This window comes from Myotis myotis, unplaced genomic scaffold, assembly GCF_014108235.1.
Source record: "Myotis myotis isolate mMyoMyo1 unplaced genomic scaffold, mMyoMyo1.p scaffold_m19_p_16, whole genome shotgun sequence".
Classification (NCBI taxonomy): Eukaryota; Metazoa; Chordata; class Mammalia; order Chiroptera; family Vespertilionidae; genus Myotis; species Myotis myotis.
In genome coordinates, this window is record NW_023416320.1 from 21,249,635 (window position 1) to 21,272,054 (window position 22,420).

At 40.6% G+C, this 22,420-nt stretch overlaps 1 protein-coding gene across 9 annotated transcripts in view; it reads right to left on the reverse strand.

Moving 5' to 3' along the window:
* Positions 1-10,379: 10,379 nt before the first annotated feature.
* The window catches only part of TRPS1 (transcriptional repressor GATA binding 1), a 230,466-nt gene continuing 218,425 nt past the window's right edge, over positions 10,380-22,420 (reverse strand). For all 9 annotated transcript variants that reach the window (XM_036338100.1, XM_036338105.1, XM_036338104.1 and 6 more), the window contains 2 exons: positions 19,907-20,029; positions 10,380-16,942 (listed from right to left, as the gene is read on the reverse strand). In XM_036338100.1, coding sequence (XP_036193993.1) covers positions 15,881-16,942; positions 19,907-20,029 — 1,185 coding nt within the window. In that variant the 3' untranslated portion in view covers positions 10,380-15,880. The remainder of the gene's footprint in view (positions 16,943-19,906; positions 20,030-22,420) is intronic.

A 22,420-nucleotide genomic window follows, 5' to 3' on the forward strand; every position in this document is an offset into this window, starting at 1 on the left:
TCACTGTCCTTTTGATTTGCATCTCTTGGATAATTAGGGACTTTGAGAATTTTTCATATGTCTCTTAGCCTTCTGTATGTCCACTTTGGAGAAGTGTCTATTTAGGTCCTTGGCCCATTTTTTAATTGTATTATTTATCTTCCTTTTGTTAAGTTGTATGAGTTCCCTATAAATTTCAGAGATTAACCTCTTACCGGATGTATCATTGGCAAATATGTTCTCCTATGCAGTGTTCTCTCTTGTTATTTTGTTGATGTTTATTTGCTGTGCAGAAGCTTTTTATGTTGATGTATTTTTGAATTGGCTAAACAAAAAGAATATGTTGGGGACTATTTTTTCAGAATCAATTATTTTTTTACAATTGCATGTTTTTCTTAAAAAAAAAATCTTTATTGTTTAGAGTATGATAGATGGCCCTCTTTTTTCCCCACCATTGCCTTCCTCCACCCAGTTCCCACTCTGTCCCAGGCCTTTACCACCCTATTGTCCGTGTCCATAGGTAATGCATATATGCATATAAGATCCTTGGTTAATCTCTTCCCACCTCCCCTACTCTCCTTCCTTCTGAGATTCGTCAGCCTATTCCATGTTTCCATGCCTCTGATTCTTTTTTATTCTTCAGTTTATTTTGTTCTTTAGATATCTTGTTCATTTATTTTGATTTTTAGATTCAATTATTGATAGATATGTATTTATTGCCATTTCATAGTTCATATTTTTTATCTTCTTCTTCTTCTTCCTCTTGTTAAAGAATACCCTTTAACATTTCATGTAATACTAGTTTGGTAGTGATGAACTCCTTTAACTTTTTCTTGACTCTAAAGCTCTTTATCTGACCTTTTATTCTAAACTAGAGGTCCAGTCCACAAAATTCGTGCATGTGTGTGGTCCCTAGGCCTGGCCTGTGATCTAAGCACAAGCAACTGGCGTGGAAGGGCAGGGCCCAGGCAGCACCTGGGACACCAGGCCCCCGCATGCCCCCTCTGCCTGAGTCACAGCACCCTAGTCCCCATGTGGAGATCCAGTGAGTGCAGCTGGATGCCGTGGGCCGGGGCTGCAGCGTGGGCCTCTGGGCCATCTAGCAGCACTGCGCAGAAGCCAGGCAGGCAGCACACTCTCTCCCAGCTGGCCTCACATACCAGCTCCTGTGTGAACCCACTGGGAGCCCAACTGGCCCCTGCAGTTCTGGTGGTTGCAGCCCAACTCACCTGGAAGAGGCTGCATGGCTGCGGGGTGGGCTCCTCATGGGTGCCTGGCATCTGAGCACAGGGGCTTCCCTGGCATGTGAGCCCTGGCATCCTGGGGGAGAGCAGCAGGAGGAGTGAGAGCAAACTTGGCGGACACCCTGCATTTTCACCACAACTTCGTCCCCATAACCTCTGCTCCCAGGTACCCAGTGAGTCGCAGCCCCCTGCCCAGGTGCTGCTGGAGGCTGGTTGCTACCACCCATCCCCAGTTCCCCATCCCAGCCCAGGAACCAGCCCCGATCAGGTGATCAGGGCCTGCTGGCTGGGGGGAGGGACCAACCACCACCACGGGGCCTGCCAGTTAGGGAGAGGGACCCTGGAGGTAGGCCACCAGCTCTGAGGAGGGAGCCAGCTCTCAGTCCCCCTGGGAAAGGGGCTGCATCCATTGCCACCCCCAACCCCCAGTTCCCTGTCCTAGCTGGGGCCCCACCCCAATCAGGCAATGAGGGCCTGCTGGCTGCGGGGAGGGACTAGGAGTTTGGCCAGCAAGCTCCATCGGGTGATCGGGGCCTGTGGGCCAGGGGTGGCTCCTACATTGAGCATCTGCCCCCTGGTGGTCAGTGCACATCATAGCGACCGGTTGTTCCGGTTGTTCTGGTCATTCTGTCGTAAAGATTGCTTAGGGATATATATATATATATATATATATATATATATATATATATTCATATATATATATATGAAAAGCCTGTTGCAGAAAAATTTGTACACTTGGGAGGGTCCCTCAGCCCAGCTTGTGCCCTCTTGCAGTCTGGGACCCCTCGGGGGATGTCCACCTGCTGGCTTAAGCCTGCTCCCCGGGGAATTGGGCCTAAACTGGTAGTCAGACATCCCTCTGGCAGCCCGGGAGCCCTCGGGAGATGTCTACTTGCCAGCAGGGAGCAGGCCTAAGCTGCAGTCGGACATCCTTAGCACTGCTGAGGAGGCGGGAGAGGCTCCCACCACCACCGCTGTACTGGCAGCTGTCAGCCTGGCTTGTGGCTGAGCAGAGCTCCCCCTGTGGGAGCGCACTGACCACCAAAGGACAGCTCCTGCATTGAGCGTCTGCCCCCTGGTGGTCAGTGTGTGTCATAGTGACCAGTCATTCCCAGTGGTTCTGCTGTTAGGGTCAATTTGCATATTACCTTTTTATTATATAGGATAGAGGCCTGGTGCATGGGTGGGGGCTGGCTGGTTTGCCCTAAAGGATGTCATGGTCCAGGGTGGGGATCCCGCTGGGGTGCCTGACCAGCCGAGGTGAGGGACTGAGGGCTGTTTTCAGGCTAGCCACACCCCCTTCAGGGTGGGGGTCCTGCTTGGGTGCCTGGCCAGCCTGGATGAGGGGCTGATGGCTGTTTGCAGGCTGGTCAAGCCCCCCAGTGGGGACCCTCACCCCATGGGGGTGTGGCCAGCCTGGGTGAGGGGCTGAGGGCCATTTTCAGGTTGGCCACACCCCCCCAGCAACCTAAGCTCCCAGTCTCCCCTTTTTTTTTTTTTCTGGGATATATTTATCTTCTATAATTGAAACTTTATAGCCTTGAGTGGAGACGAAGGCCAACCAGGGCAGGCAGGAAGCTTGGCTTCCTCCATTGCCAGGGGCAACCCAAACCTCCTGCTCACTCCAGCTCCGTGGCCGCCTCCATCTTAGTTGGGTTAATTTGCATACTTGCTCCTAATGGTCTGGTGGGTGTGGCTGGTGGGCGTGGTTTGAGTGTAGCAGAGGGATGATTAATTTGCATGTTTCACTTTTATTATATAGGATATATATATATATATATATATATATATATATATATATACACACTTTGCTGGATAGAGTAATCTTGGGTGTAGGTCCTTGCTGTTCATCACTTTGAATATTTCTTACTACTCCCTTCTGGCCTGCAAAGTTTCTGTTGAGAAATCAGTTGACAGTCATAAGGATACTCCCTTGTAGGTAACTAACTGCTTTTCTCTTGCTGCTTTTAAGATTCTCTCTTTGTCTTTAACCCTTGGCATTTTAATTATGACATGTCTTGGGGTGGGCCTCCTTGGGTTCCTCTTGTTTGGCACTCTCTGTGCTTCCTGGATTTGTAAGTCTATTTCTTTCAGCAGGTAGGGGAAGTTTTCTGTCATTATTTCTTCAAATATCTTGCTCTCTCTCTTCTTCTGGCACTCTCATAATGTGAATGCTTGTATGCTTAAAGTTGTCCCAGAGGCTCCTTACACTATCTTCATATTTTTGGATTCCTTTTTCTTTTGCTCTCCTGATTGAATGTTTTTTGCTTTCTCATATTTCAAATTGTTGATTTGATTCTTGGACTCCTCTACTCTACTGTTGAATTGCTGTAAATTATTCTTTATTTCAGTTAGTGTATGCTTAATTTCTGACTCATCCTTTTTCATGTCTTTGACATTCTCACTAAGATCTTTGAAAGTCTCACTAAGTCCCTTGAAGCTCTCATGAAGATCCTTAAGTAACCTATAACCATGGTTTTCAACTCTATAACCAGTAGTTTTCTTTCTTCCATTTATTTAATTTGTGACATGTTTCTTTGTCGCAACATTTTGGCTGCTTCCCTGTGTTTGTTTCTATGTATTAGGTATAGATGCTTTGTTTCCTGGAGTTGATAGAGTAGCCATGTGTAGTAGGTGTCCTGTAGGGCCCAGTGGCTCAGCCTCTCAGTCACCTGAGTTGGTACTCTAGGTCAGCGGTCACCAACCGGTGGTCGGTGGACCACTGGTGGTCCGTGAGGTCCAAAAGGTTGTTGACAACTGCTCTAGGTGCACCCCTGTGTGGGCTGTGTGCACAGTCTTGTTGTACTTGAGAATTGATTGCTGTTGGTGTCACTGGGAGGAATTGGCTGGGAGGACCAGCTGTGAGTTGCTGTGCAGAAGACATCCCTATGGAGCAGGACTTGCTTTAGTAGGGCTTTGGTGCTTATTGAGTCTGCCCCTTGAGTGTGTCACTTGTGGATGTGTAGAGTTGTAGCTTACTATGGTCTGACACTGAACACTGGGTACACTGGCTCTAGGGCAGCCGTGGGCAAACTATGGCCCGCGGGCCGGATCCAGCCCGTTTGAAATGAATAAAACTAAAAAAAAAAAAGACCGTACCCTTTTATGTAATGATGTTTACTTTGAATTTATATTAGTTCACACAAACACTCCATCCATGCTTTTGTTCCGGCCCTCCAGTCCAGTTTAAGAACCCATTGTGGCCCTTGAGTCAAAAGTTTGCCCACCCCTGCTCTAGGGCCTCCAGGAAGGTGCAAAGTCAGTCACTGCCTGGGGCCACCTGGCAGGAGCTACAGGGAAATTTGCAGATACCTTCTATTTGTATTGGGTTTGGAAATGCCCAGGCAAGGTCCAGCTGTGAAGTAAGGCAGGCTGGTGCTAATGCCACATTGTGAGTCTTTTGTTGATAGGTTTGGGGTATGCTGACATCAGCTACAGATTGTTTGAGAGATTTTAACAAAGTCTGAAGTCTGAGTCAGGACAGGCCATTCATATGGAAAAGCTGCTGCAAACAGCTTGGGTGGGGCTGCAAATTGGATAGGGTGGGGTCTCGGGAAATCACCAGGGTGGAGCAAACAGTGTGCTCCAGGCTGTTGGAGAGTTATATATGGCTGCCATTCAGCCTGAGACAGGGGATGTCCCAGCACAGGTACAATGACCCCTGAAGGTACCCCTGTCTGGAGAAAGCTGTCCCTGAGTTCCTGCCCTGGTACCAGACAATCCAGTTCCTCCCAGTATGTGTCTGTGTCTCCCAACACCACCTGGTGCTGGAGCTTATAAGGGTTAAGTAAGTTTGTGTGCTGGCCCTTTAAGCAGGACACCTAGATCGCTGGCTGGTTTTTACAGCCCAAAGTTATGGGGACTTCCCTTCCCATCTCTGTAAGCCTGGGCTGAGGGATCTGGTGTGGGGCTGGGACCCCTTGCTCCTCAGGCGGCCTCTGCAGGGAAGATCTCCCTCTGGATTAAAAAAACGGCCCACATGGATGCCAGTCCGGCCTGTTCCACACCTCCACCTCTCCTACCAGGTTCAACATGCTTTCTTCTTTACTTCTCTAGTTGTAGGACTTCCATTAAGCCGGCTTTCAGGTGGTTCTGAATGATGGTTGTTCTGTATTTTAGTTGTAATTTGATGTGGTTGTGGGAGGCAGCAACTACCAGCTTTACCTATGCTGCCATCTTGGTTTGCTACAGAATCAGTTTTTAAAGGGCGATTCAAATACCAGCTTTAGTCAAGTGAGTTTTCTGACTTTATCCAAACACCCAAATGCATTGAGATATAACATAACCATATTGGCTTATTTAATGTGTGAATTGTCTTGTGTCTGATGGAGTGCCTTGGAGAGTTCTAAGTGGAGTAATAAGCAACACAGTAGTGCCTCAAGACAAACATTTCATCCAAAAAATAGAGCTTTCGGTGACTCTGCCATCTCATCCACATGTACCGACATCTATGTCTACACAGTCTGCTTTGCCAACTATGACTATGAATGAATGTGAACTATTCATTTCTTTTTTAAAGTCATCCTCTCCCTATGGGCATAAGAGCCTATTTTCTTTCACCTACTCACCTATTAATAAACATCACCCCAGCTATTTTCTACTCTCTCCTTTAAGATGAATGAATAAAGCCCTTTGTACTGCATCATCCTTTGTAGAAAAGGAACGTTATTCTCCCCCATTCTAAAACAAAATGGAATAAAAATGCCCAGTTGATTCAATATCTTGTGCCAGTTATCACCCCTTTTCTTCTGATCCCTTTACAGCAAAGCTCCACAAATTGTTTCTATACTTAGTTCTCCAAACCTCTCTTCCTATTCTCTCTTAAATTTATTCTAACATGCTTCCATACCCATCTCAGCAACGAAACTGTTCTTGTCAAGGCATTGCTGACCAGGGCCAGCTTCATGGGCTTGCAACCTGTGTAGTCACACAGGGCACTGAACTTCATTTCATCCTCTGCTCTTACCATCCTGAAGCTCACACTTTTTGAACAAGGGGCCCTGAATGTTCAGCTTGTTCTGGGCAACGTAAATTATATAGCCCACCCTGTCGTTGACCATTTTGTTAAAGCCAATGACCAACCCTCTGCATTTATCCTACTTGACCTAGCAGCAGCATGTTCTAAGGTCAATCACTCTCTCCGTCATGATATTTGTTTTCCTTGGTTTCCACGATGCCTTACCCTCTTGGTTTTCCTACCTCACAGGCCCTGTGTCCTTGGTTTCTGTTGCTCATGTCTCCCCATTTCCCTGAATTCAAATATTGGGCCAATTTTCTTCTCTAACTCAGCACACCCTAGATTATCTCAGCCAGTCTCATGATTTTAAATATCATCTATATGCTAATGCTGTCCAACTCCCAACTCTGGACTCCTAGATCTAAGGGTCTATTTGACCTTTTCATTTGGATCTTAAAGGTAGTGTGTCCAAAATTTAACTCCTTTGCTTCCCCACTCCAAACCTGATCCATTTAGTCTATTCTTCCAGTTGCTCAGACCAAAAATCTTGGAATAATGTTTTACTCTTCTCTCTCTCACCCTATATCCAGGCTATATAGTTTGTTGTATTTTCAAAATGATCCCTGGGATTTTAACTGCTTTTCTGCTCTTCTCATCTCTTGTAGAGATTACTAAATTAGTGTTCAACCTGGTGTCCCTGCTTCTACCCTTCTATCACCTCCTATGATTTATTCCAAATATAGAGAATTACCCCACTAAAGCATAAATCAAATACTTCCCCACTCCAGACAGAATAAGACACAATCCTCAAAAGCGCCTACAATGTCCTGAATGACCTGGTTTCCTCCCACCTCAATGCTTTAATCTCTGAGTGAATTTCTCAATACTCTTCTCTTGGTTAACCATGTCTCAGCCACATTGGCCTCCTTGCTGTTTCTCAAACTTACCACTTATATCCTCTCGCCTCAGGGCCTTTGTACCAGCTGTTCACTTAGCCAGTCCCTCCTTTAAGTCTTGGCTCAAATGAACACTGTACTGTTCAGCCTACTGAATGACACCCATCCTCCCCTTAACTCTGCTTATTTTTTCCCCCAAAGCATTTTTCATCATCTAACATGAAATGTTATTCATATATTTGTTTATTGGATATGTATATTTATTGTCTATCTCCCTTCTAAATAACAGGAGATTGGGTCTTCTTTCTTTTTTAAAAAAATATATTTTTATTGATTTCAGAGAGGAAGGGAGAGGGAAAGAGAAACAGAAACATCAATGATGAGAGAGAATCATTGATTGGCTGCCTCCTGCATGCCCTCACTGGGGATTGAGTCCACAAACCAGGTATGTGCCCTTGATGGTAATCGAACAGGGGACCCTTCAGTCCGAAGGTCTATGCTTTATCCACTAAGCTAAACCGACTAGGGCAGGTCTGCTTTCTTTCATTGAGATAGTCCTAGGTCAGTGATGGCGAACCTTTTGAGCTCTGCTTGTTAGCATTTTGAAAAACCCTAACTTAACTCTGGTGCCGTGTCACATATAGAAATTTATTGATATTTGCAACCATAGTAAAACAAAGACTTATATTTTTGATATTTATTTTATATATTTAAATGCCATTTAACAAAGAAAAATCAACCAAAAAAATTAGTTTGCATGTCACCTCTGACACGCGTGTCATAGGTTCGCCATCACTGTCCTAGGGCCTGGAACTTGGTGAAGGCTCAATTAGTATTTGTGGAATAAATGCACAAAGATTGGGCTTGTACTGCTTGTCACCACCAAGAATAAAATAATGGCAAAAACAATTTCACTAGAGAAAAAAAATCAAGGCAACTATAAAAAAAATTATAGAAACAAACAATCATAATGATATCAAATAGAACTTTGTAGGACACATGTTTCTTGGGTAATAGTATATGCTATTTGCAAAGAAAATATGTAAGGAAATTGAAGCTTGGAAAGAAAATACTGTTGGATGTATATTACACACACACACACACACACACAACTGACTAATGTGTAAACATGATGAGGGCAGACATTGCTTTCATGTAAGAGGTGGTACATAGTCTAAGAAAAAGTCAGTGATGTATTAGTGGGTTTTCAGTTCCTAAATATTCCTGGGAAATTGCTTACAGTTTGGCGTTTATTTAGTTTTAACTTGGAAATTTACCTTCTATTTATGGAAATAATTAAAAAGTGTGATTATATTTTCTAATAACTTTGGCTATCCCAGTCTCTACTGCTTACCTAAAGAAAAAAGTTAATATTCATTGTTCATTGTTGTTATTGAGCAGCAAGTTGAGAGAATAGGTTGTTACCGCATTTAATATATTCTATATAAGTACTGCAATATTTATGAATGGTGACTTGCAGATTACTGACACTCTGAATATCTTGAGAGTATTATAAAACTAGCAATACAATTTCATTATAAAAATTACTTCTATTTAAAAACATTTTTTTTTTAGAGAGAGGAAGGGAGAGGGAAAGAAACATCAATGATAAGAGAATCATTGATTAGCTGCTTCCTGCATACCCCTCACTGGGGATCAAGCCCACAACCTGGGCATATGCCCTGACAGGAATTGAACCGGGGACCTCTTGATTCATGGATCCACTGAGCCATACCGGCAGGGCTACAGTGCTTTTGACTTTCTGGCAGAGCTGGAGGCACACTGGGACCTGAGACAACACCCAGAGGAACCACAACTAACCTCAGCCCTTTGCCCAGTTTCCTCCCTGCCAGTTACCAGAGTTCACTATTGTTCAAGCTCCAGGGGTCACACTCTGCCAGTCTATGGGTGGAATTTATTCTTAACAAGTGTTTTGTTTGGCTTGCAGTATTTTTTTTTTTTTTAAGGCAGACACTGACAGTAAAAATTAGATTCCATATAAAATTCCCTTTGTCCAATTTTTCTTGAAAACTGAAAATCTGGGAACACAAGTCAGCTTGGCAATAGTCTTGGAGCCAAGGAAAGGCTACCTTTACACAGCCCTCCAGCTCCCAAAGCCTCCACCCAGTTGGCTTCACCCACACAGGCCACATGCCTGCTCCTTTGTTCAACTGAGTTTCTGAATCCTGCTCTACCCACAGAGCCAGGAGGCTGAAAGGTGAGGGAGGGGTGACAGGGCAGACTCACTCTTCTCTCCCCTCCAACAATGGTAAATAGCCGTTGGCCACAGATGTCTCCTTCAATGGGATTCTGAGAGTCCTGGGTGAGAACAAAGTTTATTCAACTTTATTTGAAAAGTGGTCCCTGGTACAAGAATCACATATTCTATATAAGGGGGTGCCGGTGGGGGGGGGGCAGAAATCATATTAAGTGGTATTACCATACTCTTATCTCTAGAATGTTGCCTCCAGCTTTTAAACAAGCTTATTACCATTATGGAAGCCCCTCAAAGCCTCCATTCTGCTGTTTTCAAAACAAGGTTAGAGAAGAAAGAGCTAGAAAAAATAAATACAAGATTTGTTAATTTAGGTTCACAAAACTGAGAAGTGGATATTGTGCAAGGAGGGTAGATACTAATTAATTTGAAATTTTAGAAACAACTATTCTGAAGCAATGAGTTATTTATATGTTATGTCCTAAACTTTTTGTGTTTTTCCTACTGCCTACAAACACTTGGGTGAGTCTTCTCAGGCCCTTTCCTACCTGGATTTCTTCTGCCTCCTACCTCTTTCATAATCACCCTCAGGAAACCTCCTCTGATTCATTTTAAGCAAACAAACAAGGCATTGTAATATATTAATATAAACTCCTTGAAATGACTTATCAGGATCTTTATATCGTATTCATATGGGTATATTGAATTGAATCGAGGTTAAACTTCAATAGCTGGAGCTTTTACATATTGTAACAATCATTGCCCAACACTCAATACTTGATACTCAATAAATGTTTTTGAAATAAACACAAGTTTTATTGTTAATCTTCCAAAAAAACTAGTATATATTTTTTTACACAAAATCTATCAATAAGAGATTGATTGGTGATAGGAAAAAAAAAAAAGCAAAAAAAAAAAACAAGTTGAGAGAATCCAGGCTTTTTTCAATCGTAGTCATATTTCTTCAGTGGTGATTTGATTTCACCATCTCAATTCATCAGAGCCTGTCTATATGTTACAACGGTGTGTATTTCCTATTGCTACATAGATGAAAAGGAATCCACATAAACCATACCAACACCATTATGTATAACTGGTGGTAAAACTTTATTATTCAAGTTTAGATGTAACAGACATCTTTGCTGCCTGAAGATTGTTTGCATAAGAAATACACCAAGAACATGTTTGTGAGTAGAAATGAACATGCACTATGAAAACAAAATTAAATAAAACAAAAAAAAATTCCATGTGTTGTAAGAACAGAACTATTATAGCCAACATTCTAATATTCAAATCAGGACTACAAATTGAATTTATTCTTAGCAACATGAAATCATTCCATAAGAAAGACATTTTCTGCTGGTGAATATTGCTATAAGTTAATTTTACATTGGCATTTTGAGATGTTTCCCATCCCATCCCACCCCCCAAGTTATCCATGTTGTCAAATTGTCCACCCGAAGGAATTTGGCATTTCTTATTGTGATATCTGCCTTGGTAGCCATTAAAAAAACTATTGTTTTATCAGCCTTGTAATAGTTTTGCCTCTTCATAGCCAACACTATAGGCTGTCTAGTTATGGTATTTACAGCTCATCTCTAACACAAATGACCCCAATCTTTCCTGGCCCTTGGGAACTGAGAGTTTAAATAAGTCCCTTGGCCATATAATAATACTTGGCACTCCCATGGTGCCTTTCAACCAAGGATCTCAAAGTGCTTTACAAACAAGTACTACATTACCATTATTATTATTATTAATATTATTATTAATATATATTTTTTTCCATTTTACAGGTGAGGAACCTGAGGCACAAAAAGAAAAAGTGATTTGCTGCAGGTCATATAATGAAGAGAAAACCAGGGGTAAAATCAGAATACAGTTTTGGGACTTGAAGGATCGTTTTCTCTGGTGAGTAACATTTCCATGTAAAGTTACTCTTGCTCTTCTCTGGTGCAGGATGGAGTGAAGCTCACAGCTCTACCTTTCCTTTCAAGAGAACAACACATGAGCACACATTATCCAGTTTCTGTGTATGGATCAATGTTGAATTTCACATTTTCTTCATCCCTGACTTGACACGCTCTGCCCTAGTATCTTCTGGAGGTCCTAATTACTGCAAATAACCATGGATACTTTCTACACAATTGCACCGCTATCAGGAACACGTGAGTCCACTGTCTAAGAAACAGTAATTGGAAAACCAAAAGGAAGTGCTCTTCAAAGAAGCCACACCTTCTGCCCTTGGCCAAGTCTTTCTTTGGGAAAAGAGCACAGCCCTTCAAGGTCTTGATGCATGTCTTTCTATTCTCCTTTCAATGCACAGTTGCCTGCTGATAGAATTCCACCTACTTGTACCTACCTTTGGTTAGCATATTTAGTTTCATATTCAGGTTGAATTTCAGTTCCTCCATTTTCTCCTGTGATCTAGGAAGGTAAGCTTTTACCTACTTGTTCAAAGATGTCTTGTGTTTTCTGTCATGGCCCTCAACCTAAAGACAGGAAGCTGTAGTTCAGGTCAACTTCAGGCAGAAGGCTGGCATGCAGCCCAGAAGCTGAAAACCAGCTTCTGGGCTCCATACTTCCACCGATGGATGGCAGACATTCCCCCTCCAGAGCTGGGTTAATGTTCACTAACTAAACAGGCACAGGCAGTCCAGAGGTCTCAAGACACGTCACTTGGTGATGTTTTACAGCCTCACAGCAGGAGGCTAATAATGATTTTAATAGCAGTATTGATACTCTTAAATTTATTAAGAAAAATGTCTATCCTCAGGCATTTAAAAATATATATACATTTGCTGTTTTTGGAGCTGTATTTGCATTGGATCATAATAGATTATGTGCACATGTGCAACCATAATGTGCTACCACAGGCTTCAACAAAGAGCTGTTAATGATAATCACTTTTTTCTTCTTCTCATTAATATTATCTTAGAAAAGAATCACCATGCTTGTTTTCTAAAATCTACCTTTACTAAAAGAGAACAGTTTAGAACAAAACATCACTATCTTCAAAGTTGATTTTATTTAAAAGAACATCTCAATATGTCACGTGGAAAGAAGGGCACACTCTTTCCCTTTTGAACTGCAGAGTTAACATGTGAACGTTTAGGCTCCATCCTTTTCTCACCACATAGAGTCGTGTAGTGTCTCGCAATCCACAACCTTGTGAGGTGGGCTGGCTCGCTATGATTTTTCAATCCCTAACAACAACATGATTATGGGTGAGAGGTGAAGGGAGAAAGAATGAGAAAAGGGAGAATGAGAATGTATGAGCTGATCCTGGCCTAAAGTCGAATATAGACTAGGGATTTTAAGAGACTTACGGTGTTTAAATGGCATACAATTTTAGCTGGCATATAGTTTTCATCAGAGTTTGGGAAGCTTTTTCCAAGAGGGGAAGATTCTTAAATCTTCTTGAAAGTCCTCAAAAGAAATTAAGTACCTAAACAGCTCATTGAAAAATCACAACTTAAGACAAATGACATCTTAAAACCAAATAAAGTAAAAAATAATAACCAATCATTTTTGTAATCTATTTTGAAAGATGGAAGAAAGGCTCTCATTAATAAAAAAAATAAGGGGTATTTTAGTGTCATGATAGATTTTCATTTTTTCAGAAAAGGTCAATCTCTTCTCCTTCAAAATATGAAACAACAAAAACAAAAATGAAAAAAAATCAAGAATAAAGAAATAAGATCTAGCATGTCAATGCTATCCAAGAATATTCTACCAAAAGTGGATTGACTATAAATAGTCCAAGAATAGTGATATGTATTTTCCAATGCTAAACATTACTACCAACCTGTCTGAGGAAAAAGAAAATCACATGAAAATAAAAAGACATAAGATGCCAAAAGTGAACAACCTATTTGTGTCTGACACTGAAGAAAGTGCTGATGGAGTCGTTTTACCCCAACAGTCATACCTGTATAATTGTCCAACTTAACCAAACTTCTGGTGTTTTGCTGATTTGAGCAGTCCACATATAATGTTGCTTGAGGTTTGCCAGAGTGCACTCGGTTACCAGTCTTTGCATTAAGAAAACTAAATGCGGTGTTATTGTTTGGGAAATCTCTTTTTTAGGTCTTTGCTTGCCACCTCCCAAGTCTGCCTGTACAACTGAGATGCATTCATTAAATTCCTAAGAAAGATACATTACATCATTTGGATGTCAGAGCTCCTCATTCCATTTCTTGATTTCAGTTTATGTGAATATTAGAGCTACGCAATAGGTGAGATCAGAATGGAGCCCTTTAAAAATGAAACCGAAGCAGAAGGCTTAGTCCTGATTTCGTTCTTTCTTTCTGTGTCTCTCTCTGTCTCTCTTTACATGAAAACGAAAATGCAAGAATGGAAATGACAACACAACATCAGAAAGACATGTTTAACTTCATTCACTACAACAGTCACGAACTGGTTGAACTCAGCCTGCCATCCAACTCTAAAAACCGAAGACCTGGCATTGAGAAAAAGAAACAAAACCCAAAACAGAACAGAACAAAACAATACAAAGCAACTGCGAATTAATGTAAAAAACGGAGTGCAAATGCGACTACAAGAATGCAATAAAAAACATCAGTGCTGCAGGTCCCAGCAGCACTCATCAAAATAATTTCTGAAATGTTTCATCTGAAACATAGACAAAGCAATAAAAAGAGGATATATGTTTATCATTTTAAGCATAACAATGTGAGTTAAGAGCTTAAAAATTAAAAAAAAAAAGTACTTGGAATGAATAGTGCTACCCTTTTTTTTTTCTAAGTAGGCATAAAAATATTTTCATTTCCTTCTTGTTTTCCATACCATTATATCAAGAACTTTCATTTGTTTCATGTTACCGTTTACAATTTTAATGCGCACGCACACACACACACACACACACACACACAAAAAGATATCTACCGCAATAGAAATAGTTGCTTCATTACCTTGTTTGCTACATTTGCAAATGTAAACAGCTAGGCAGAGCCAGAACTGACTCTAATGCATGATGGAATATCTTTGTTGCATACGTACACTGTAGAAAATAATTATTCAATATGTCAGGCACCATTATTTGAAATGTAATACATTAATATTTACTAGAAAAATAAGTTTTTTTTTTTCCTATTTGTTCTCCCAACTTCTTTAATGAAATAAGTTAATCTGACAGTGCATCCAGTAGCTTGTAATATCTTCTACATCTCTGTGGCAAAAAATAAACTACTGGTTGGGACAATATAATGCAAATTATTAAAGTCAGTCCTTGTACATACATCCTTGTAGCAAGCATTGAGGCTCGACTAACAGCACCTTTAACCAATTATTTAATGTTCAGTTATTTAGCCCTATTTCCCTGAGCAGTTATGCTGAGGAGCTTTCCCTTCATGGATAGTTTTACAAAGCCTTAAGTATTAAAAGAAATATGAAGACATACTTCTAAGAATCCTATCCTATTTAATGCTACTTAACTAAACCTGTATAAATCTAATGAAGGAATTGATTGGTACACACACCGTCAGTCTGTGGTAACGTGACCTTAGACACTGCCTGACCACAAAGTTTGGAAATTATATTTAACCAAAAGAAAATAAATAAATACAGCAGGTTACCTTGTGGAGAAATACCATGTGTTCTAAACGAATTAAGCCCATGGTCTAAACTTTTGTATCCATCTAGTCTTTTGAAGTGAGGGGATCCCTTTAGTTATCATGTGCCAAGTGAGATTAGTGACCAAGAGGCGGCTTCAATAAACAAATCCACACTGGTTCATCGCGTACAAGAAAGAAATATCTGGCTACAATGAAAATTACTACGTAAGCACTGAGGACATTGGTTTTAAAAATGCATATATATTTGGACAAAATGAACCTAAATGGCAAACAAAAGGACTACTTTCAAAAGGCGTATTCGAACATCTAAAGGACAAAAATATCAAGAGAGGGTGTGCATGTGTATGTACAGGAAGGGCTGGCCAAAAGCATCGTGCCATCGGCTGTCACATTCTTGCCAATCTCTCACCAAGCCTCACCGCAGCTCACATTTCTAGGTCTAATTCTGAAACATGGTCAATGAGAGGAGACTGATCTAAGAGGGCGCCATTTTCCTTTCACAGCCCCGGAGATTAGATTTTTTTTCCTGCTCCGCCTAGGATTTCATGATACTTCTAAATTTAGGCAACGTTTTATGGGTTTTTGAATACATGGGCCAATGGCCAGCCCAACACTGCTTTAGACTCATGGTATGTAAACCCTTTCAAATTCCAGACAGCTCTGATCTCTTTCTTTACAAATCTAATAATTATAGTCTGGTGGTACTTCTTATGGATCATTGCCACAGTACACATTCACCAAGATGATTTTGACCTACGAGGTTTGTGACTATTTACCATCTTCCTTTCTTTTTTCTCACTGACCATTAGTCTCACTTTTTAATCTTGGTAACCTACTCATCAAAAGAAAGAATCATAAGAGAAGGGAATTTCATGTTGGATAAGGCAGGCTCTATGAAGTATTTTTTTAATAGGTCTTCATAAGACATTACAAGCTATTGAATTCCCATCAAGAAAACCTATTTCTATTTAATTGTGCTAAGTGCTAAGGTTTTACTCTTTAGGTTTTCCATTTTTTTCTGCTTGTGCATTGTTCCTATGCAGGCCTCTCTGGATATGAGTTGTGAAGTCATATTTGTCCGTGCAAAGATGCTGGCATATGCTGCACTGGAATGGTCCACTGTCACCATGGCAACTCATATGCAAAGCATACATCACGTCATCCAGAAAGACAATGCCGCAGTGCACACATTTTGTTGAAAGTTCATCTTGAGTACTTCTATCAACTTTCTCTGTTTTTACTACATTCAAGGGACCTTCATTTTTTACACTTGACGGTGCCTTCGTTTTCTCCTTGGAGGCACCGTTTGCAGTCGGCCCAGGTCTGGAATGCTTGATCGCCAAATCTAGAGGAATGTCATTGTCTGATCCAACAGTTGAAAAATGAGGAGGCAGATTGAAGGTGGGATAAGGCACATAGTTTTGGCAAGGATTTGGTAGGCCAGGCACATGACTCAAGTAGTGCGGGTTCCCAGGAACGGAGAGCTTATATTTACTCCAGAACCGCAGCCAATCAGCTTCACTCTGGAAGTCATTATGTACAAAGGGGAGTCCAAAAAGGGGGTACTGGTACTTTTCGATGGGGCTGCCTGGTGGTGAGTAATTTGGGTGTTTTGCAGGTCTCATGTACTTTTCTATGGGGCTGCCTCTCTCAGAACTTCCTTTCCCTTCCGATACAGATGAACTATTTCCTGGGTCTCCAGTACTTTCCTGAGGGCTTTTTATCTGAATGTGCAAAGGTTGCATCCTTTTGTGAATATCCAGAGATGGGCTGACCAGGACTGGCTGCTGAGCAGAATGGCTTTTAGTCAATGAACTCTGGGCTTCATATTTACTCAGGCTCGGGAGGGGAATTTCTCTCTGGTGACTTTCCGTTAAATGATCTTCTGACCTCCTCTCTAAGGGGCTTCCGTTGACTTGCTCCTCACTGCCACCCCTCTGCTGTTTGTTGAGCTGCTCAGCCTGAAGTGCCTCTGGGTTAAGGCGCTTTCTTGTTCTTCTCCTAATAATCTGCTCACCGTTGTTTTGTTTAATGATGTTTAAAGGCCTGGGAGTCTGCAGAGAACGAACACACAATACATAAAAGGAAAACATAAAAAAAAAACCACCACCATTAAAATGCATTAACAATTCCTCACAAATAGAAACCATGCTTAAGTTCAAAGCAAGGATAGGCTTTATGTTATAGATTTACTAAATCTCCTCCTTTTGCCCTAAGCAGGACCACAGGAAGAAACCAAAGTGCCTTTTCTTAAGCCTAATTAAATCATGCCCATCTTTGCAGGGAGGAATGAAAACTTTCATCTACTTAAAAACAGCTTTCCAAACTCAATGGATTTTGGAATTGCATCACTGAGTGATAAAACCATGTAGAAAGTTACTTCAAGAAATGTGATTTTTCTGAACTATTTCTCAACTTTTGAGTCACGCACTAAGATGTCAACATCATAACATGGGCGATAGGTTTTGATAAAAATTGTGGAAAAATTATGCATTGCCACAGTCTGAATTGTGTCCTCCCCCAAATTCATGTGTTGAATCTCAAACCACTAATGTGACTGCATCTGGAAAGTGTATGATCTTTAGGAGTTAAATACGGTAAGTGAGGACACAGTTAGAAAGTGGCTTTCTGCAAGCCAGGAGAAGCGCTCTCACCACAACCCCCATGCAGTGCTTGGGTCTGACTCCCAACCTCCAGAACTGTGGGAAAATATATTTGTTGCTTAAGTTACCCTATCTGTGGTGTTTTGTTATGGCAGCCAGAGCTGACTACTACATACATTCTTCTAAATAACTGCAAATGTGAATGTAAAATATTAAATATCAGAGCACACAAAACATCAAACTGACAGAATCATGAGGAAGGGTACCGGGTAAGCAGAGCCATATCAGTGGGAGTTCTTTTTTTTTAACCTCTCACTTGTATTTCTGTTCTTTTAATAATATTTTATATGCAGTAGGGAAGATTGTACTTATTACAGGTGAAGCATTTGTTTTGTGTTGAAAATCTAAATTCATTTGTAGCCTTGGTTCAAATATCCAATCTCTCATTCTAACTCCACTACTCTGTACTTAAATTGAATGCTGAATTTTAGGAGCTTGAGTATTTTATTTGGCTTAAGCATTATATGATTGTTATTTATGCATATGTGCAACAGGTATTTATGACTAAAATCCACAGATAAGATTATAATAACTTGTAGTAAGAGCTCTAACTTTGATTAATAAAAATAATAAATTTAATAAATTAATGCATATTTACAGATTAAAAATTTAGATGAACCTTTAATAGGCTAAAATCTGATTTTTCCAAAAGCTTACTGAAAACAGGAACTAATTCCACATAAAATACAAATCTATACAATAAGCAATTTGTGAATTATTCCTAGAAAAGATGAATCTTAATGCAAAATAGTACCTTTTATACATTAAACAAAACATAAATATAAATCCTTTATGGAATATTTCTAGTGTTGTGAAGGTATTTTGAAGGGAAGATAATATACTTGTTACTGACAATTCAATTACTGGTTTCAGAATGAATATGACACATCCCTTAGATATGCTATGTTCACTGATTTTGTTCAGAATTTCATATTTGTGTTATGAAAATATGCAGCACTTAATCTATGTTTTATAAAGAATCCTGAAATTTGCACTGATACCTTTTTTAAACTTTCATTAAATGTGAGCATCACCTTTATGCACTTAAATTCATGATTAAAAAAAACTCAAAACTAAAAACATCTCATCTCTGGAGAGATATTAAAATAACTGTAAAAGGAAGAATTTAGTTTATATCACAGTTGTTAAATTATCATAAGCTGGAAGGCAGTGGCTTAATTAATTCCTGGCCTATGATTGGCCAGAGTTCAATGAAAGTCATTAATGTCAGTACTCATTATATGGAAGCTTATTGCTGTGCTTAAATGGCGAAGGTTAAAAGAAAAGTAAGGTGGTGTGGTGGTGGGAAAAAGTCTTTCTCTTAGCTTAAGGTTTTTACTTACAGTTTACCACCAATTAGTATTGTTGGCAGCATCCATTTTTTAAAGAGTGTTTCCAATGGCCCCTTTATGAGGACGTGTTGTCTAAAATTGTATTCCCTGTTGCTGTAACCTATTCATTGGCTGTGCTAAGAACCACGGTGAAATGCCAAACACAGAGAAATAGACTTCGGTTCATTAAATAGAGAATTCAGATTTTTAAAGGCAGCTCTTGTCAGCAGATAAACTTTCTAAGCTAAAGTAAAAAAATCCTTCGGGAAGTCAAATGCATATACAGATGGGGGGATTTTTAAGTTTAAATTTTATTATAGGATTCTCACTAAAATTTGGGAAGAAGTTACTGGAAGTACTCCAGTGAGCCACAGACAGAGCCAGTGAGAGATCTGAAAACACAAAGCACCGTTTATTCGCACCTTACTCTACTCTGATGTGTGCTCTTTGGGCCCGCAGATACCTCATTAATATGCATTAAATGGACCGCAGAGATTCACCTGGTATCTTCGGGTTCTAGTTCAGAGCCGCTCTTCTCAATGTGCCCAACCTCCAGCCCCCAAAGCAGCCAAGATGACACTTGCAAATTCCAAAGGTAAGCTGGAAAATAAGCATTCTTTCCCTGCACTCTTTTATGCTGGCCCTGGGAGCGTCCTCTTTAAAAAAGTAACTTGTCATGTGTTTTTGAACTTTTAAGAAGGTTGTCTTTCTACCTAATTTAAGTTCACCAAATACGGATAGCCATTAATTTAAGCACCTGTTAGGTGAAATTCCAAGAAATCAATCCTTCCCCCCCACCCCCGTTTTTTTATATCAAAAGAAGCATAAGGTATTACTAACATCTCAAACGTATCTCCCCAGAACATCTAAGGCCATTTCGCCATAAATCACAAGTGCATTCCAAGGGACTGTATTAAACTGCGGGGGGCGGGGGAGGGGAAATGCCAGCCAGGGAATGGTCCTCATCACACCACAGACCAGGCTGCTTTCTGAAGCTTTTCCTGACAGTCTCATAAGTCCTTACCGAGTGAAGCTTCTGGTAGAGGCCACACGCGTTGCATACATATCCGCCATTTGCATTCTTTCGCCAGAGAGAGGTCTTTGTGGTCAAGCAATTGGCACAGAAAACACCCGAGCCTCTACGCCTCTGAAACGGGAAAAAAACACAAGGTCAGAGGTGAGTCACATGATCACTGGAGTTAGACCAAATCAACCCAGGAGTTTTGTCTTCAGACTAGCAACAATGACAGTATAAAACCACACTGCCCATAATGAGGTCAGCTTCAATTGTGTTTAATAGGCACCACTGATTTTCATTATAATTAACCCTACAATGATGGATGAGGTGTGTGCAACACCAAAGGCTTTTCACAGAAACAGCTTTAACTTTTTGAACTTTGGGTTTTGTGCCATTAATGATGGCTCCTAGAGGCTGAACCTGAAAATATACCTTTGAAAAAAAAAAGTGTCACAACAAAAAAGTCAAAAGACAGAACATGGCAAGATGTTTGATATACTTTGGGAAAGGAGGAGCCCATGCCAGCTGAGCTTTAAAATCCGATCAAGCTTGGAATAAATGCACCATGTCAATTATTTAAAATCATACCCGGCCGGTATCTTTCTCTATGTCACTCATGTAACATGCGTTTAAGAGAATATAAGACATTCAATTCAGGTCTTCGGTGTGTAATGGTAAAGTCTGAAAGAGAACACCCCCTATTTCCCAAAGCTGAGAGAACCAGTAGAAACGTCAGGCGGCTAGAAGGACAGTATTACTCATGAGGACCCCAATTGGGTACCTGCCTAAGCCAGACAACATAGTCCCATCAATGGCTATATAATTCTTTTATTTGACCCAGACTTGGAAATCACAAGCATTTCCGAACACAAATTGATGTTAGTGGGCTGAAGTCTGTAATCACCAGATTCAGAAATAATCTAAGGATACTTAAAAGTAGATAATTAGTATTGATTGTTCCATTCTTGCTATCAAGTAATGATCCCATTAAATGTCCCACTGAAACAAAAGTCAGGCTGTGTTTGTAGGCACAAATACTAATAGGCAGGAAATGGAATTCTTTCGCTGCAAAAAATGGACAGCCTGCCTTGCAGCTCGGCTCTCCTGTCTCTAGGAAGCAAAGCCTTTAATGATAAAATATGCACGGTAGATAAGGAGTGGAAAAAGTCTTGCTGCAACCCAATTTTCTTATAAATTTAAAATTAGGAGCAGTGTAAGTCAAAATTTCAGGGATTCATAAAATTTAGGCAATTTATTTAACTTGAGTCCATACTGTAGACGAGTGGTATCTCTGCCAAGAAAATACAATGGTTATAATTGTACTCTGATACATTTCAAATGGAAAGCTTTCTGCAGACATAATTTTGGCTTCAAGACTGGAACACTTTCTTGGCATTGAAAGGGCATTTGATTCATCGGGTGTTTCACAATGTATCACTAAAAAGACCTGGTGAGCAGCCAGTTCCCTATAGGGTAATTTTTCCATCCAGATGCAAGTGCTATCAGAGGCCCTCGTCAGCTAAACTAATTATGATCTTGCAATTGCTGATGCCTGCTCACTCTACCATTCGACATCCTCCATTAATCATCAATACAAGGAAAATGAATGAAACGTAAAGAAATGAGGGCCGGTAAGCTGCGCAGCTATAAAAATCTGAAATGAGAGCAATAATTTAACAAGATTGGGGAATGTTTTTAGTGAGCACAAAGTCAGGCTAACAATTGCCCTTTTCAACCAAGAACACGATTTCATTAGTGTAGCAGGTTGTGCTACTTTAGGTGATGTAATAAAAGCTAGATTTTTCACAAAGATAATCTCTGTCTCCCCTTTCCCTTCCCTCCCCAAGTGGGGACCAGGAATGTATTGCAAGTTTCTAAATCCCAGTAAGAGCCACAGCAAACACTAGGTGTCAGTCCACTAGTCCAGTAGTGACCTACTGTAAAAGTAGACACTGCTGCCTCCTGGAAAAAAAAAATCAATGAACTACTAGAGGTTGTATTTATTAAACACTCTGGGACCCCCTTTATCCGAAGTAACTTGGGGAGCCTCGTTAGGTCATAATTGTGACATTTCCCTGGGGCCATGTTGTCTTTTTCCTAGATCTAAACACTAACATGTTTGGCAAATAAAACACCAACTTGAGTCACATAAAGGCGATGTAAATGTCCATTTGGAAACTAAACCACATATATGGCAGAGGCTCAAATTTGAATGTGTAACCAACCATTCACTCCAGCCTGCTTTTCTTTCCTTCTGCCCTGGGTGCTTGACACAGCTTGCCAAAGTGGGTGTAATCCTGGTTTCAGAAAGCGTTTCAATCCTTGCCCAATTTTGTGCTTAATTCTCTTGCAAAGAAAATGCCCTTCATTAGGTAGAGAGAAAATCCTGAAATTATAGCCCTGGTTTCCACAGGCATAGGTTGCTTTAAACAGCACTTATGCTCCAATAAAGGCTGGTATGTTTTAGGTAAACCATATATCTTAATGTAAATACTCCAGGGGAACTCTGGATTCACTTTC